At 35.5% G+C, this 18,798-nt stretch overlaps 2 protein-coding genes across 4 annotated transcripts; one reads left to right on the top strand and one right to left on the bottom strand.

Annotated features, from left to right (window-relative positions):
• Positions 1-228: 228 nt before the first annotated feature.
• On the bottom strand, positions 229-582 carry LOC138897099 (uncharacterized). Its single transcript, XM_070183055.1, has one exon. The coding sequence runs from the start codon at positions 580-582 to the stop codon at positions 229-231; it is 354 nt and encodes a 117-aa protein (XP_070039156.1).
• A 6,414-nt stretch (positions 583-6,996) lies between these two features.
• Positions 6,997-13,659, top strand: LOC104110944 (probable hexosyltransferase MUCI70). Of its 3 annotated transcripts, none has more exons than XM_009620516.4 (9): positions 6,997-7,578; positions 8,214-8,468; positions 8,605-8,815; positions 8,953-9,062; positions 9,190-9,389; positions 11,307-11,410; positions 12,169-12,356; positions 12,486-12,685; positions 13,174-13,659. In XM_009620516.4, exons 1-9 carry the CDS (start codon positions 7,452-7,454, stop codon positions 13,372-13,374), a joined length of 1,596 nt encoding a protein of 531 aa, XP_009618811.1. In that variant the 5' UTR covers positions 6,997-7,451; the 3' UTR covers positions 13,375-13,659. The 3 variants fall into 3 exon arrangements, with proteins under 3 accessions (XP_009618811.1, XP_070038207.1, XP_009618812.1); XM_070182106.1 differs by having other exon boundaries at positions 7,311-7,578; positions 8,271-8,468; XM_009620517.4 differs by having other exon boundaries at positions 7,311-7,578; positions 8,268-8,468.
• The last annotated feature ends 5,139 nt before the right edge of the window (positions 13,660-18,798 follow it).

Here is an 18,798-nt window from a genome sequence, read left to right as displayed (position 1 = left end):
CACCTTGCAACTGATCAAATATATCATCAATCCTCGGGAGTGGGTACTTATTCTTGATCGTCGCCTTATTTAACTGTTTGTAATCAATATACATCCGCAAGGAACCATTTTTCTTTCTCACAAATAACACAGGTGCTCCCCACGGTGATATACTGGGTCTGATAAAGCCTTTTCAAGCAAATCCCTCAATTGTTCTTTCAACCCTCTTAGCTCTGTAGGTGCCATTCTCTAAGGAGGAATAGATATAGATTGAGTATCTGGTAATGTGTCAATAGCAAACTCAATCTCCATCTCTGGTGGAAGGCATGGAAGCTCATCGGTAAAAACATCGGGAAACTCACTAACCACCGGGATGGATTGAAGGGTATGTGACTCTACTTTCACATTTAGTACCCGAACTAAGTGATAAATATAGCCCTTCATGATCATCTTCCTTGCCTTGAGATAGGAAATAAACCTACCTCTTGGCGATGCAATATTACTTTTCCACTCCAGAATTGGCTCCCCTGGAAACTGGAACTGAACCATCTTTGATCTACAATCAACGTTAGCATAACCAGAAGCCAACCAATCCATACCCATTATAATATCAAATTCCACAATATCTAACTCAATCAGGTCTGCTGCTATAGAATGACTATGAACTACTACTATACAGTCTTTATATACCCGTCTAACTATTATTGGATCCCAACAGGTGTAGACACCTCAAAAAGTTCAATCAACTCGGGTTTTATCCCAAACTTACTAGCAATTAGCGTAGTGAGGTACGATAAGTAGGAACCTGGATCAATCAATGCATATACATCATATGAGGAGACTGATAATATACCTTTAACAGCATCAGATGATGACTCATGATCCTGTAGACCCGCTAAGGCATTGATACGGTTTTGAGGACCGCTCTAGCTAGATGCTCTACTTCTGCCTCTACCACAACCAGCTGGTGCCTGTGAACCTTGCCTAGGTAGGCGTACTGATGATGACGAACTGGCTACAGATCTCGCTGGCTGAACTATACCTGTACTATCTCTCATCGGACAATCTCTCATAACGTGGCCTGGATAACCACAAGTATAACAAACACCCAACCCTACAAGGCACTGCCCGACATGCTGCTTACCACACTGAGCACATCGTGGCAAGGGTGGCCTCATATGACTTGACTCACCCCTATACTGTGAACTAGAGGCCCCGGAACTCTGACTGGGCTTTGAATATATGGAACAATCAAATCTCCTACCGGCAAACTGATGGGGTGCACTAGCCGATGGCTAGGCTGGATACCTTGGGTACTGTTGTCTCTGACCACCTCGAAACTCACCAGAAGGACCTGAAAATCTCGCTCTCTTACTCTGGCCCATATCATGCTCACAATCAGCCCTCTACATCTGCTTACACTCCTCTACACCCTGAGCGTATGACCGAATACGAGAAATATCAATGCCTGGATGAAGTGAGATCAACATACAATCATTAAGCAGATGCGGCTCCAACCCCATCACGAACCGGTGAACCAGATCCTCCATCTTAGCTACAATAGTGGGAGCATACCTAGCCAAAGAATCAAACTAAATAATGTACTCCCGAACACTCATATTACCCTGTCGAAGGGTCAAGAACCTATTAATCTGGACCGTCTAAGCTCTTGTAGCAAATAATGACGAAGAAAAGCCTATGTAAACTTCTACCATACTACTGGAAGGGCGTCCTCACCTCTAGACAACTTCCAAGACTCGTACCAATTAACTGCAACATCCCGAAGTCTATAGGAAGCCAGCTCAACTGACTCGGTTGCAGTGGCCTTCATTACCCTCAAAGTCCTCTGCATCCTATCGATAAATACCTAAGGGTCCTCATTTGGATCTGCTCCAGTGAATATCAGAGGGTCCAAATTAATGAAATCATGAACCCTCTCACTGATGGCCCTATCTGCATGACCAATACCTACCTCCAGGCGCCGATCATGTGCGGTCACTAATCGAGTCAATAGCTGAATAGCATCGATCTCCTGACCTGGTGTATTTGGCTGAGGAGCTGGGGGTACTGGGGCTGGTGCTAGAGCTGGTGCCCCTCGATCTCATTCGGAGAGGGTAGGGTATGTGAAGTCTGAGATAGAGTCTCACTATGTGTCTCTCTATGAGCCATGGTAACTCGTGGCGCTCGACTTGTAGAATCAGCATCCACGAACTTGCCCTTCTAGGCGGCTGTAGCCTTCTTGGGCATCGCTGAAAACATAATATATCATTAGGAAAATGAATTCTTATATCGCACGATCTAAGATAAGAAGGGAGGGTAACATCCTATATGTCCTGTAGCCTCATGTTTATAAGTGTGGTATACAACACATTCATAAATAAGACTCTACTAGACACGGTCTGTAGACAAATCTAGGATGGAACTTCTCTGATACCACTTTTGTCACGACCCATACCGAGGGGATGTGATGAGTGCCCGAGTTCTATCGATCGAACACCCCTAAGCATATGTCTAAGATATAAACATGAAATAAGTGTAAGTCATGCCTAACGTCTGAAAATAAACTACTGATTCATATGAACAACATACATGGTAAAATATGCCCAAAAGACATATATATATATATATATATATATATATATATATATATATATATATATATATATATATATATATACACAGTAGGGTGAGCCGACAAGGCCACATACTATCCAACTATACATGACTGTCTACAGACCTCTAACAGAGTGTACAATTGTATAGAGGACTGGACTAGGCCCCGTCATAACCATACGCATACAAAAGTATCGTACCAAAACTCAATAGCAGCTCCGGATCAAATGAAGCATATCAACTATCGCTGAGCAAGGATACTAAGATGGGGACCGTCAACCTGTCTACCTGCACCTGCGACATGAAACGCAGGCCCCCGGGCAATATGGGCGTTAGTACGAATAATGTACCAAGTATGTAAGGCATAAAAAATAGTATATAACAGACATTAAAGAAACATAGAGTAAAGAACTCAACCTGAAATTATGAATATCACTGTGAATCATGAAAAATTTATAATGTCATGCATGTGCGTATAAATGTCATAACATGCATAGGTGTATGCGTACATAACATCATCAAGCCTCTGAGGGCATCCCATCATATCATCTTGGCCACCGTGTGCGAAATCATCAACGTATACCAGCTGATCAGTGGTGGTGCGTATATAACGTCATAACCTTTCCCCATACCCCATATACATATACTATACGTGTATATAACGCCATCTGATCATGGGTCAGTATACATGTATAAATGGATGTAATGCATAATGAAGTAAGTCAATAATATCTCTTGGAATGTCATAATACCCATGAACAGACAATATGAAAGCAGGACATATGGGGAATCCAGAATATAGGCAACCCTAGTACTTCTAAAAATAGAATCATTTATGAAAGTTATGTGCTTGCTCGTTTAGTTTGTATCATATGGATCATGCCAAAAGTAAAGAAGGGATAGTCTTAACATACCTCAAGTCGTCAATGCAACTCATCAATAAGCTTATGACAATTAGCGCGCCAACCCTATAACAAAGAAATACGTGTACAACTTAGATGGCGGTGGTATATCACGTATCTCAAATGATAACTCGATTCTAAAATAAAACGGGCAGCATTTTCTCTGATTTCACTGCTCCCTCAAGCCTACTATAGGAGAGATACAAACACAATACAATCAGTAACTCAAAAACAACCCAACTACAATTCGGGACCTTCAAAACCCCCAAATATACCATAACATACCCAATCAATAAGTTATCAATTAGCCTGAAATTGCAACAACGAGCAACCAGCCTACTACCCTACCACATGTGGCATTTCTCCACGCCCTTTATCATTCCAAACTCCATAAATCAGCAGCACAATAGGCCAACACGAGTGGACTACAAAACAGTCCACTAAAAGTGAAATAAATCAAACTCACGACTTCTGATCACCGTCCCATGAGTTTTAAATATTAGGAAATAAATTTATCAACCTTCTTTGATATTTAAAAACTTAAATATAAAAATTAGGCATTTTATTAACTATTAAATACATTCCAAAACTCATACTACGAAGAAAAAGAGAGGCGATATAGCGATACTTACGTCGTAGGGATCGTTCTGATGTTATTGCTTCTCGATTTCGTACCCGAGATGTTAGTATTCTTTGAAACACTATTAGAGAGATCAAGGATATATTTTATGGTATTCTTTGGTCGGGTTCTATGTAAAAATGAAGATAGAGAGAGAGAGAGAGAGAGAGAGAGAGAGAGAGAGAGAGAGAGAGACGAGTTAAGACATATATATCAACTTTTGAAAAGTCAAAGAGGTGCTAGCTTGGCACCCTCTCATTCGCCCATCTTCTGACGCTTATATCTTTTTATTCGAATGTCGTATGAACGAACAGTTAAGAGTATTGGAAACTACATTCCAAGACCTTCAATTTGGTATATGATATGTCCCAACAAGACCTTATATAGCACACGAAATAATTTTTCAAAAAGCTCTGTTACAAGGCAAATCCTTAGTCGATTTTTCCGCAACTTAAATCCGATTTTTCTCAAACTTTATATTTTCTATCCAAATATCATATATAGTCATATTATGACTTTAAAATCATTTAAATCACGATTAACAAGTCTTATATTCATTATATGTCACCTTAGGACGAACAGGGTGTAACATTTGCACTAGCGCCCCGCTACGCATGGCGCGACGCGGTAGTGTAATTTTTCCCAAAGTAATTTTTGTTTTCTCACTTTTTGACATCTAGACTTGATCCCCGACCCCCGAATGTGATCCCGACTTAATTTCTTTTGCTTTTACTCAGATTTCAAAGCTTCAATTTGTACAAATTAGCTCCCGAATATCTTTTTAACTCGAAATTACTTTATGCAAGGCATAAAATATATAATAAGTACAATACACTAATATTCAAGCTCAAACACAAGTAAAATACAGTAATTAGAGCGCAAACTATGACTAAAACACGTGATTCTAGCCTACCATCATTAGACATGTATTCAAATTAAGACGCTTTAATCTTAAAAAAAAAAAAAAACAAATGAGGCCTTAGTTATACTATAGAAAGCTTGAGTGTGTAAGGTAAGTTTTGTCCGCGAAAAACGTGTAACATGAATTTGGTCGATAGTTCAGGGGTAACTTATTTTACCTTTTTTATATAATAATTCAACCCTGTATCCTAATTTTTCTTAGTAATGTTGCAAGTTTATTCTTCAATCTAATATGTGGCTTAACGTCAAAACTTAAAAGAGGCCCTAAACCTTTTTAGTAAAATTGATATATATTGTATTTGATGTTTATTCTTATAGCGTCCTAAAATGCAAGGAAGTTAATTATATTTGGATAATTAATTTTTTCACTTAATAATATGGTCTGTACATGTAAATCTCATGAGACATTGTTGATTTTAAGTTAGATCTTATTTGATTTTAATTTATAATTTTTTTTAGATTGAGGGAATTGTTAGAAAAATATTAAAGCCACTCTAAAAGCAATAGAAACATTTTTAAAAATATAAATAAGACTTCACATATGCAAATTAGAGTATCATCTTTTACTTGTATAATTTTCATACCACTTTTAATTCTAAAAATTGGTAAAACCATCGATTTCGTAGATTATTATACTTTAAAAGATATTCAAGGTTAATACCTTGTTTGACCAAGGTTCTCCGAGGGTAAAAATGCTCCCCACCCCATCCCCAAAAGTATCTTTTTAAGGAGTTGCAGTTTTTTACCAAACTATTAGGAGGAAACATGCTATATGACAATATATTTTTATTAATCTAATAGTTTTATAATCTAGTTAGCTTGAGCTTGAAAATATTTAAAAAGACATTCAAAGAATTGTAAAAATCTTACAATACCGAAGTTATAAACAAAAATGATTCAAGTTCAAATGTATTAGACAAAATTAAGATAGGAAGTAGCTACAAATTTAATTACCTACTATTTTCAACAGTAACTACATTATATATTTTAAAATAGTACATAGTTAAACTTTAAAAATATAGAAGTAGTGGTTGATAAAAAAATGAAAAAAGTACGATTGAAAAAATTTATTTTTCACTAATAACAAATATATAATTATTTATATTATATATATAATTAATTTTGGGGCATTAATTGTTTGGGGGCCTGCTTTCGTGCGCCGCATATTATATATCTATTTTAGAAGAATGTTCAAATTATATTCACCTCACGTAGTTCTCAATTAGTAAATATGCTATATTATGACTCGTTATTTGAGTTACTCTCAATCTTCATATTCCTATAGATAATAAAACCTCAATCATTCAGTTGTTAAAGAATTTTGACATTTAGTAGTGCTAGTTAGGAAATTTGACACATAATTTGAGTAATAACTATTGGACGAGGCCCGAACGTTGGATGCTAGGAGTGTTTAGGACGTACAATCACGCACTTGAAGCGTAAGCCTCGCGTAACTAAGTCCCACGTGTTAATCTCATGGTGTTTTGACGGTGCACCGCCCCGGGGCACATACGTGGTGCATTCAATAAAGTATACACTATCTATTTTGTGGAGGAAATGTGTTATTAATTTGACCCTATTTTGTGTACAATGTGTTATTAATTTATTTCTATACACAGAACTCTACGAAGAAATTAATAAATTATACAAATATATCTAACCATGAAAGTGGAAAATTAAATTCCTAAACTAATAATTACCTTGAACGGTGATCTGAGATTTGATAGGTTTCCACAAAACCCTAGGAATTAATTTCCACCCCCATCTCAATTTCAGTAACGTTTATTCTACTCCTTTTTTAATTTTGTATCTTTTGTTTCTATTGGAATGGTACTTTTTATATTCTAAAACCAGCTTATGGTTTTTCAGTTTTGATTCTTAGGATTGAATTGTTTTCTTTTAAAGAGATGATTGGTTTTTATTCTGGAGATAATTTGGTGAATTGGGTCTCTTTTTCTGGTTGAATTTAGCGCAAAAAATTGAACTTCAGAAAGATAACAGTTGGATTTTCTGGTTTATTTTTTATTCTGAGATCATTTGGTGAGTTGGGTGTCGTGTTTCTTAGTGCTTTTCTCGCCTGAGTGGGGGATTTTGTTGAAGTAATCCACATTTAGGAAGTGAATTTTGTACCAAGATTTGAACTTTAGGAAAATAAAAATTGGAATAACTGGTTGAGTTGGGTATCGTTTTTTCTTGGTGAATTTAGTGCTTTTTTCACCTGAGTGGGGGAATTTTGGTGAAGTAATCCACATTAGGTGGTGAATTTTGTACCAAGATTTGAACTTTAGAAGATGACAAGTTGCATGTGAATGAGTAGAAGGCTAGCAATATTGGTCATTGGGTATGGTTCTTTGCAGCAACAGCTACCTCAGAACAATTCTGCTACATTCCAAACTATACCTTGAAAGCCAACTAAAATGTATAAGGAGAAAGAAGGATTGTTGCCCTGGATCCACAAATTCGCGCCTAGAAAGAAGGTTGGGATGCTGCTGTTGTGTGCTGTTTCATTAGCAGTTCTTGTCTGGGTCTTGTTTGTTGACAAAGGTTTGGTCTCTAATCTTTTGCCGTTGCAGCTTTTTGAATTTTACATTAGCCGAAGCCAACTAGTTTTGGTTATTGAGATCCTAGTTGATAGATCGATTATTTGATTAGGACTTAAACTCCAACCTTAAGCTTTCAACTTAATGGAGCATAAATTTAACTTTAAATGCGTACCACGTGATTCTGTTTTGATTTGTGCTGATTGGTAGCTACAGTTTGTCGTTCTAACACTCTGGGAAATAGCATATTTGATTATAATACTACGAAATTAACAATCTTATATAGCTTTATTATTACTGTTACCACAATCGTTTTGCAATTTTAAACATGAGATGCTCTTATGTTGTCAGTCATCTGATAATTATAGCTTTGGGCTTGCTAAAGGCTGAAATGGTTACCTTCGCTTGATGGTGTTTAGTTTTGTATCTTTTTTTAACTTTTCTTCATTAGGAGATTTCGTGATTATGTCTCGTTTACACTGAAGATTCTCAACTAACATTTTGAATCTTCTTATATGTCGGCTGAATAAATGATTTGATTTGGCTGTTCCATATGTGGGTGATTCTAGATGACAGCGCCTTCCTTTATTTTTGTTTTTTGTTTTCTGTCAACCTCTGCAATTTTCAACTCTTTCATAGGTGAAGATGCACAAGAACTTAATGCCTCCATAACTAATAGTGTGTTTACTCCAGAAGCTGGACAAAAGGATAATTCTACATATATTGAGTCAATAGAACAAACTAATGTTGGACAAAGTGCATCAATTGTCCAACCTCTTCCTCCTCCGCCTCCTACTGTATACTTCAAAGGATACACTCTTCCTCCTGGGAATCCATGTGAAGGCTTCACGTTGCCACCGCCGCCAGCAGATAAAAAGAGGACGGGACCAAGGCGTAAGTTTAAGTTTTCATATATTTACCAATAATAAGATTTTAAATATATAAATTTGTCTCGGATGGACCGTCCAGGTGAAAAAAATGTAAGTTGCAGATTCTGAACTGGATGTTTTCATTCTTTTTACTCTTTCAGCATGTCCAGTATGCTACCTTCCTGTTGAACAAGCTATTGCATTAATGCCGGGTGCACCATCCTTTTCTCCTGGGATTAGCAATTTGACTTACATTCGTGAAGAAAATTTAAGAAAAACCGAGTTTGGAGGTTCAGAATTTGGAGGATATCCTTCACTGATGCAAAGGAATGATTCATATGATTTAAGAGAGTCCATGAGTGTGCACTGTGGGTATGATATTTCAGAGCCCTCCTGGGCAATTCTTTTATAATATAAAGCTTCATTATTGTTGTACATTATTGCACGATTTTCAATATCTCTTACTTTGTGTTGTTTGTGTTTATTTTTGCTTCAAATCCATGTGATAGATTTATTAGAGGCATCAGGCCCGGACATCAGACAGGTTTTGACATTGATGATTCTGACCTTCTTGAAATGGAATCTTGTCAAGGTGTTGTTGTGGCATCAGCAATATTTGGTATTGATCTTTCCGTACACGCCCTCTGTCTTATTTCTTGTTGGATTGATCTTTCAGTACACGCCCTCTGTCTTATTTCTTGTTGGATCTGCTGGCTATGAGTTGTAACAAGTACATTCTTGGACAGGCGCTTTTGATTTGATAAGGCAACCAAAAAATATCAGCGAATATGCAAAGAAAAATGCATGCTTTTGTATGTTCGTGGATGAAGAAACAGAAGTTTTCTTAAGAAATTCTAGTGAGCTAGATGGTACCATGAGAATTGGTTTATGGAGAATTGTCAGTGTTCATAACCTACCTTATGATGATCCGAGGCGAAATGGGAAGGTTGGTTTTCTCAATGATACATTGCCTATGTTTGAATAGCAGTTGAAATTTGTAAGCATTATTAGTTGGGTATGGGTATTTATTAGAGTGCTTATCACGCTTTTGTAAATGTGACTGCATTGAAACCTTTGAAAAGAATTTTGTTGAGTGGACAGGAGAATAGTAATGTAAAGGAATTTTCTTCCTTTTTTGTCTCCCCTAAACCATCTCCCCTCTCCCCACAAAGGTAATCCCAGAATTTTCAAATTATTGGCATCTATGCAATCATTTACTAAGCCTTATTTGTCAGGACTACTTTTCAATCAGCATATATGATCATAATGTCTGTTTACGCAAGTGATATTTGGAAGTGAACTGAAAAACAGTGCACTTAATAGATAGTTTAATGTACTTAGATTAAATTCATGGTTGCTGAACCCATTCGCTGCAGAGCTACAATTTATATTGACACAACCTTTGAGGAATAGCAGTTAAGATCTAGTTGGCAGCACTGCAACCAGTTAGTTAATGAAAAGCTTCTGGCTCTGTTAGTAATAGCAGTTAAGATTTATATGATTGGCAAATTCTGTTCCTTAAGATTCTTACAAGTGCATCTCTTCTACCTCCTTATCCTTTTGTCTGCTTTGTGTACACAATTATTTTTTCTATTCATCTTTGAAGTTCGGATACCTTTCTCAATATCCATCTACACGTGGATTTAAGCTTTTCCTTTCAAATGTTGAATTATACAGCCTGAAGAAGCCCTAGGCTGGCTATTTCTTGAAATATCCTGGTCTACAGTCGTTTTTTTCCTCTCTTTTTTTGGCTGCCTTATGAGCTAGTATAAAATGCAGTACACAATGGTTTTTTAATGAGATCCGCACAATGGTCAAGTTTCATGGATTTCTTTACTGATATTCTTGTTGCAGAAGGCAATTTTGAGACATGAATAGCCTTTCGCTTTTGGCTATGATACTTTATGTAATGTCAAATATGGTTACTTGTTAACTTAGGTTCTTCCCTGTTACTTATTACCTTTTTGGAAAAGAGTAGGTGATGCTTTATGTGATTTAGTTCCTGTAGCAATTTAAATCCAGACTAGTCTTTCTTTTTCACAGTTCTTGTCGAGCACTCGATATCCAGTACTTGTATTCTCTTATCCATTGCTTCCTTGAATTTTCAAGAATAGAGAACCTTTAAAAAAAAAATTGTTTCACTTACAGTGGCATTATGAAAATGACCCTTTGATGGAAGTACAGCATGATCACGAAGATTCTTAGTGAACTAGATTAGTAATTGAGCTTGATACTGATCTCAGGATTGCTATAAGGACTTTATGTGAAATCTTCTCACTCAAACTTCTCTCTTCTATTTTCATCTGCATTATTGCCTTTTAGTAGGGCAGCTTTGCATTTTCTACCTGGATTGAAGTGACAAGGCTATATCATTTTTCTTTTTTGATAACGGTGGTGTCTGGCGTAGCTTGCGCACACCTCGACTATTCCACAGGGTGCCTGCTGCCTCCCGCAGCACAAGTACGGGGTAACTCTGCTCTGCCAGTGCCATCAAGGATAGGCAGATAGGAAGAACCCACCTAGCGTGTTTTGTTTCTGTTGGGTTTTAAGCCCTAGTCTCCCATGGCTTTTTACCCACTTCATTGACCATCAACCCTCATCTTTGGGTGCGACAAGGCTATATTATTTTCTACTTCCTTTTGTTTGGCAGTTTTTGTTGTTTCCCTATCCCATTTAACGTTCTTGTTCACTCAGTATTCTTCTGCACTGTGTATATGTTCATGAAATTATTATCTGATGGGAAAGAAAAGCTTTTGAGTACTTGAAAACCATTCATTGGCATGGGTTAGCTGAGTGCTTCACCTACCTAAATTGGTATCATATGTAAACTTAACTGATTAGTTTGTATTTGTTGACATTTCAGGTTCCAAAGCTTCTGCTTCACAGGCTTTTTCCTAATGCCCGTTATTCTCTATGGATAGATGCAAAACTTGAGCTGGTTGTCGATCCATATCAAATACTTGAAAGGTATGCCTAGGACTAAATACACATTTCATATATTCAAAGCAAAACTCATACTTAACCACAATGTTGCTTCCTCTGGGTTGAATTCTGTCTCTTGACTAATGATAGTAAGGGTTTCTGTAGAGCTTCCGCATTAGCAACCACCCGTATGACTTTCAAAAATGTATAGGCATAATTCCCCCTGATTTATCACTGGACAGAGATTCGCCTAGACTGTCCTAGCTAAAATCAACTATAATAAGCGTAAAAACATTTTGGTTCTAGCGGCTCTTAACCATAGTAGCCTGCACAAGCTTAATCAGCCTTTAATAGAAATGTAAAAAGGGTTTCTGGGAAGTTAAACGTTTGTTGCCAAAAGTTTAGTCACCTCTCAGATTTGTCAGCACGGGCTCTTCTATCGCTTTTATCAAAACAAAAATGATCTTTCTGCTACATGTCAGCATTGTGAAATGATAGATATGGTCATATTGCGTTATGATCTCTGCTAAAGCATTCTGGACATACTCAACAATGCTTTTGCATTTTTCACACCTTACAAGGATGAACAAGTCATACATCATTTTTTTTGTTCAAAAAAGATGAATAAGTTTACATGAAAATTGCTCTTGTTGCGTGACTTAGGTTAAGAGTAAGGGGATTGCCCTTCTGATAAAAGGTTATAAAAGACTGCAAATGTTGAATGTTGGACTAGTGATGCAGGGCTTTTATTGTTCTTTACAATTGCTTAGCTGAATTTTTTTAAATTTTAATTTCAATTTCAGGTTCTTGTGGAGAAAAAATGCGAGCTTTGCGATATCAAGGCATTATAGGCGCTTTGATGTGTATGTAGAAGCAGAAGCTAATAAGGCTGCTGCAAAGTTTGACAATGCTTCCATCGATTTCCAAGTTGAATTCTATAAAAAGGAAGGTCTAACTCCTTATTCCACAGCTAAACTTCCTATTACAAGTGGTAAGGATGTGAACGTCATTTTTCTCATCTTTCCTTACTATTTATGTACAATTCACCCCACCTCCCCCCCGAATTTAATAATGTCATTGTCTTTTTGATAAATATTTTAGCATACTATTTTGCACGCAGATGTCCCGGAGGGATGTGTAATAGTAAGAGAGCACAATCCAATCTCCAATCTATTTGCTTGTCTTTGGTTTAATGAAGTGGACCGTTTTACTCCAAGAGACCAAATAAGCTTCGCCATTGTGAGGGACAAGATCATGTCAAAGACAAATTGGACTGTTAATATGTTCCTGGACTGTGAAAGGCGCAACTTTGTGGTTCAGGTGATCTTTATGTCTTTGCTTTTGGATTTTCAGTTGGTTTTACTCCACCTAACAACCTCTTTCCTTCATAAGGTAGGGGTAAGGTCTGCGTACACATTCCACTCCCCAGACCCCACGTGTTTGTTTGTTGTTGTAGTTGATTTTACTCCGGTAAAGTGAATTGGGGGAAAAAAAGAAGCAAAAGACACGTGCCTCCTTGTACCAGCTTTTTTTGAGAATTATGACAGAAGATTCATAATAAGCTAATGGCGATTTCTGCAATGTATAGGAGATTCTTATGGTTGCAGGAAAAAAAATGCAATTTCGAGTTGCTACTTATTTAGATGACCGTTGAAATTCTCTTTTCTTACTTTCCTCTTTCTTTAAAAACAAAAAACGATTTCACTTTGTGCATGCTTGAATAAGAACTACGCAATGCAATTTCAACCACGCTTTATTTCTGTTATATGATAGATTAACTTTCTGCTATACTTTCTTGTTATCTGCAGGGGTATCATAGAGACATTCTTGAGCACTGGGCTCCCCCGCCTCCACCTGGCGCTACTGAAATTGTTCATCCTCCTCCGCCTGTAGTCGATGAAACCCTACAGACCTCACGCAATGTTACATCATCAAGTTATGTTACTGATCCCAGAAAGCGTGAGAGGAATAGGAAATCCAAGCGTCATAGAAAAGTTATAGGAAGTTAGGATGCTAACTTAAATTTTTTGCTTAGGCATATTCTTTTGTTTCCTTCCCTGTTGCAAGGATATCATATTTTTGGGGCTAGGAACTATGTTAGATGAAAGTTATAGATGTTAACAAAAAGGGCAGTGTCAAGCAGGGGTAGATGCAACACTTGTGAACAGGTCCATTCGAACTTAGTATTTTCGACGCGGAACATAAATATTAGTGCTAAGAACCTTAAAGATCGAATTCAATCAAATTTAAATCTTGACAACTTTAGATGAAATATTAGATGAAATTTTGTTGTATATATCTGAGCATTGTAAACAATATTTCATATCATAGCAATATCTAGAACTTTCACCAGCTTGTTTCTGAAGAAAGTAAAAAAAATTCAAAGCCCTTGGTACTACTTTGGTGTCTAAATTCTTGATATTGGGGATAAGGACTCATTTGGTCTGCAGCTAATGAGGTGACATACTAAAAGACTCCCCTGTTAAACTTAAACATCAAGAAACGTGCATGGGCAAATAGCTATAATTATATTGCTAATCAAAAATTAGTCACCATCTCAAATTACTCATCATTTAGTTACTATTTAACGCTAATATAAAATTTAGACAAAAATATATCTAGCTAAAACATAGAAAATTTTCAATTCTCGGAGCTTTTACAACTGAAATTTCAGCACACCTTGGAAAATTCCCTATAGGAGAAACTTCAGCATAATGTGATAAGTTTTAACCTTTTACGAGTGAAACTCTAATACACTGATGAAAAATGCGTTTATTTAAAATCACATTACATTTGGTAAGTAAAATGCTGCAATTTACTTACCAATTTATTTTCAGGTTGAATGATTACCTTGTATTTGGCTTCTACTCAATATAAGAAAATTTACACGGTTAGTAGTAGATAAAAAATATAATCAAATTGATTAACATAAAATCTTATTTGTAAAGATTGAATCTCGTTAACATAAGAAAGCGTGCATTATATACTGTAGTGGAAAAGATGGTTCAAAAATTGTTCTAGATAACGTGTGTGAATCTTAGGTGTGATATTTTTGTATTTTTTGAGTTTTCCTAATAGAGTTTCTAACTCGCCACTAATTGGGGGATGATAAAAGAGGGAGTTAAGTTATTTATACTCAGAGTTTAAAGATAATGAATTTTAATATTTGATAGTAATAAAGTTAATTACCATTTTTAATAGATTATTAAATACTTATCAACATGGCATATCTATGTGAAGGCGCATGGTGCACGTGAACACATGCTCCTCTTCCTATACCATGTGTAACAATGCGATATTCTTTAAAAATTATCTTAAATATATTTGTGTGCGCTCAAGCTCAAAGAGTTTTGTGGTGCAATGATTATTGGGTGCACCTTTACAAATAAAGTTAGAGGTTCAAATTTCACATTTGTAGGCAGATTTAGTATTCCCTCTTGTGTTTTAATTAAGTATATTTTTCTTTTTTTATATTTGATTTATTCATTCAAAATCCCCAAATCCAACACATTAAATCCTTGTTCCCTTTGTTATCACAAAATTTTATATAATTAAAACTAATAGCAGTGGAGGATGTAGAATATAGTCAACATATTTAATATTCTCAGCATTTTCTATATGAAGTATAGGTATGTATGTTATGTATGTTAAATCATTAAAATTGCAGGGAAAAATTTAATTTTTAACCTATAATTCTAAATGGTAATGCATTCATGATAAGAACCTAAAGATAGAACCCGTCAAATAAAAATTCTGAATTCACCTCTTTGTAATAGTTCACCCATCTTCTTAAATTCCTAGATCCGCTTTTGCTTATCAAGATAATTTATATGTAATTATCTTCTCTCTCTTTCCAATTTATTTTTCAAATTACCTTTGTTAGCGCCAAATTTAGTTCGTTTGTCAGTTATCTTCCGTTGGGTTTTTGCATAGCTCGACCGTTAACTTCCTTCTCTATACAAACTAACATAACCCCTTCAATTTAACTCTCTCAATTTTCTGCATTTTTCATTCTTTAATCTAAATCCTCGCCATTTTTTCCATTGTCATTGCTCAAAACATTCCTTGCTTTTCTTTTGTTTGCTGATCATGGGCGACGAAGAAAAACAAAGACTGTGAGTTGATACGTATTTTCTACATTAACTCTTTTATTCCCTCTTCATTTGGGATTTCTGCAATTCTTGCTCTGCGCAGTGACTCTATTTTCTTGGTTTTCAGACTTGATCTTTACATTCATGATTACATGGTTAAGAAGGGAATGCGTGATACAGCTAGTACATATTGTTGAGGTTTTATTTTTAAGATGTAATATTCTTAAAATGAGGGTGAATGGGAAATGGAGGGAAAATGAAATTTTGAGTAAAATTTTAAGTTTTCCCTCTTAACAATGAGACATTGTCCCATATTGGAAGTGGAAGACATTTTTGGTGGGTATATATATAGTTGCTCTTCTTGTAGCTCTTAAAGAGTTAAGAAGAAAGCAAGCCTCGCGCCGTCGTCGTCGCTCGCTCGGCTTCGGCTTCGGCTTCGGCTTCGGCTTCGGCTTCGAATGATTGATTGATTAATTTTTTGGACCAAATTTATTTGTTAATAGTAAATATTGAATTTATTTGTTAATAGTAAATATTAACGTAAGATTATCCGTATTTGTAACGGATATTTTCCAATCCGTGTATTGATAATTTGGCAGCCGGATAATGGTCTTCCCACCATGAAGTGCTTGCTCCACAAACATATAATGCTTGCTCCACCATGAAGGGTGGACGTTTGGTCTTGCACTCCTTCTTGGATGCTATATATATGAGCAGCAAATGTTGAAGAAAGATACTCAACTCAACATACAATTCGCTCAACAAATTGGCTATACATTGCATTCCTTCCTCTCAGAACTTCCATACGTTTTTCTGAGTATATACTCCTTCGTTCTGCATTGTTTTTAACTTCAAACAAAGCAACTGTAAGTGTGATTTGCTACCGAACTTTGTGTTCGCCGAAACACTGGGGTTTGAAGTACCGCTACACCAGTGTGTTATTCGTTCTATCCTGGGAGGAAATAATCCATTACCTTGGGTACTAGGAGGGGATTAAATTCCTTAAGGAAACACTGTGAATTCAGTGGGCTCGAATTTATTATTATTGTTTCATTACGTTAACTTATACTTTGCAGAATTAATATTTACAAATACAGCAATATTGACCGGGAATAACACATATTGCCACTGAAGCTAATGTTATACCACTAAACAATATTAGTTAGTCTTCCTTTTTTGATAAATGTTTAGTAGTATTACTATGGATAATTCTTTAATGGGGACTGTTGTTTCTTGAAGTTTCTTGGTAGTAATATTTTTGCTCAATTTGGTTACATATGAAATGTACATGGCTTGATGATCATGTTGTTCCTGATAAATGAAATGAGGCCATTTTCTTTAATTTCTGCACACGTTCTTGAAAAGTTTAGTCATCATTGTTTTAGAAATATATATATATATATATATGCACGACTTAATTGCTTCCTTAGTAACAATTTGTTTGTCACGTTCTCACAATTTGATAGACTATAGAATCATGATTAATACTAATATTGTGAGGATATTGTTTCAGCTATTAATGATGAATCTTTAACGTAAAACCTATGAGATACTCAACACTGAAGTTCCATGGCCTGAGCACATCCCGCTGCCACAAGAATCCTCTGCAACGGTATTACCTGCGCGAGAATTTCTTAAGTTTTTTCATATTTCCACTTAGATGATTGAGATTGAATACAATGTTGGTAAGTTTTCTAATTGTGATTTGAAGGCAATATTCTTAATATTTCTAAGTTATTTCCATGTTAGATAATTGTAACTTGAATAAAATATTCTTGATTTTCAGGCTGCACAGAATGTGGCACCTAGTAATTTTCCTGCAATGGCAGAACCATGTGTGGCCCGACCAATTTCGTGGCCTAAAGCCAAACTTTACGAGGGGCCTTAACTTTTTTATTAATAAAAAATATTTTATTTTTATTTGAATTCTATTTTTCTAACTTTTTTTTAGATGCAAAGTTATTATTATTTTTTTATAATCAATTTCTCCTAATAAGTCTTTCTCAATTGACAATATAACTAATTCATTTAATATCTTTGAGACATTGTTGACCTTAGGTAAGGTTTTATCAATTTAATTTTGAAACACTTTTTTTCGCTGAAGCAACGGTAATAGGAGTTATTAACATTATTCTATAAGTAATATATACATTTGAAAAACAATCAAACCTTTTTATTTGATTGAGTATATCAATTAAATTTTTATCTTCTAATTGTTCTATTTTCCTTAATATTTTTTATTAAGAAAATAAATCTAAACTATTAATATCGGGTTGATTATTATGATTTAAGGAGCATTCAAGATGAAGGCAGCATTTTTTCAAATTTCCATCAACTAGTGATCTCAGTTTTTACCGCCAAATATAAAACCAAAAATATTTTCATATGCCTCTAATTGTTCAAATCTATTTTAAAGTGAAAAAATAACCTTGTCTACTACTCTCTCCGGTCCATAATAAGTGATTTTTTTGGCTTTTATTTTGGTTCAAAATAAGTGTCCTTTTATATAATCGAGAAGGAATTAACTTTATTTTTTAAAATTTACCCTTATTTACATATCTCAATGTGTCAAGTTAACAACATATAAATTTTAACTAAGGATAATTCAGTCAAAATACATTTTTGTTCTAGGAGTAAGTATTTTCTTAAGGGGCGCATCAAAGGTTAAAAAGTCATTTATTATGGACCAGAGGGAATATGTATAAAAAGTAATCAACTCTAAAGGACACTTCGGAAGATTTTGAGATTTCACTATTAACATTCTCCTCAAATTGTTTTTTCCTATATATTACACGTTTCTTATGAAATTCGGGTTCGATATTAATTTCAAATGCAATTTCCTTGGCAGAAATTAAAGCAGTTGCAAATCCTTCATCTCTTTATTTGTTAAATAAAGAAATCAAACTTTTTCACTTCACATAACTTTTTAAAAAATATATATATATATATATAGCGTAAAAAAAATGGGGCCTCCACAAATGTGGAGCCTACAGCAGTTGCTTTACCTGCTTTATGGACGGGCCGCCCCTAGGCAGAACCAATTCCCGATGCCCCTACAGATAGTTCGCGTTCTATACCAAGAACATCTGGTGCAGGTTTGTTTAATTCCAGATTAGTTTTCTGTAATTTGAGTTGCATAAGGACTATTCAATTGTTCTCATAACTGAATGTATTTGGTCCCTAACTCACCTGGTGATTAGCAAAGTGATTAAAGATTTGTTACTTTGTACTCCTTCCAATATTAGATGAATTAATCAGTTCCGTTTTAATGGCAAACTGTTAACGGATATTCTGCTGTTAGGCACATCCAACCAATCCAGAAATATGCAGGTTTGTTTGATA

This window comes from Nicotiana tomentosiformis, chromosome 8 (assembly GCF_000390325.3).
Source record: "Nicotiana tomentosiformis chromosome 8, ASM39032v3, whole genome shotgun sequence".
Classification (NCBI taxonomy): Eukaryota; Viridiplantae; Streptophyta; class Magnoliopsida; order Solanales; family Solanaceae; genus Nicotiana; species Nicotiana tomentosiformis.
The sequence above is the reverse complement of the archived record's forward strand: the minus strand, read 5'-3'. Positions and strand labels throughout refer to the sequence as shown.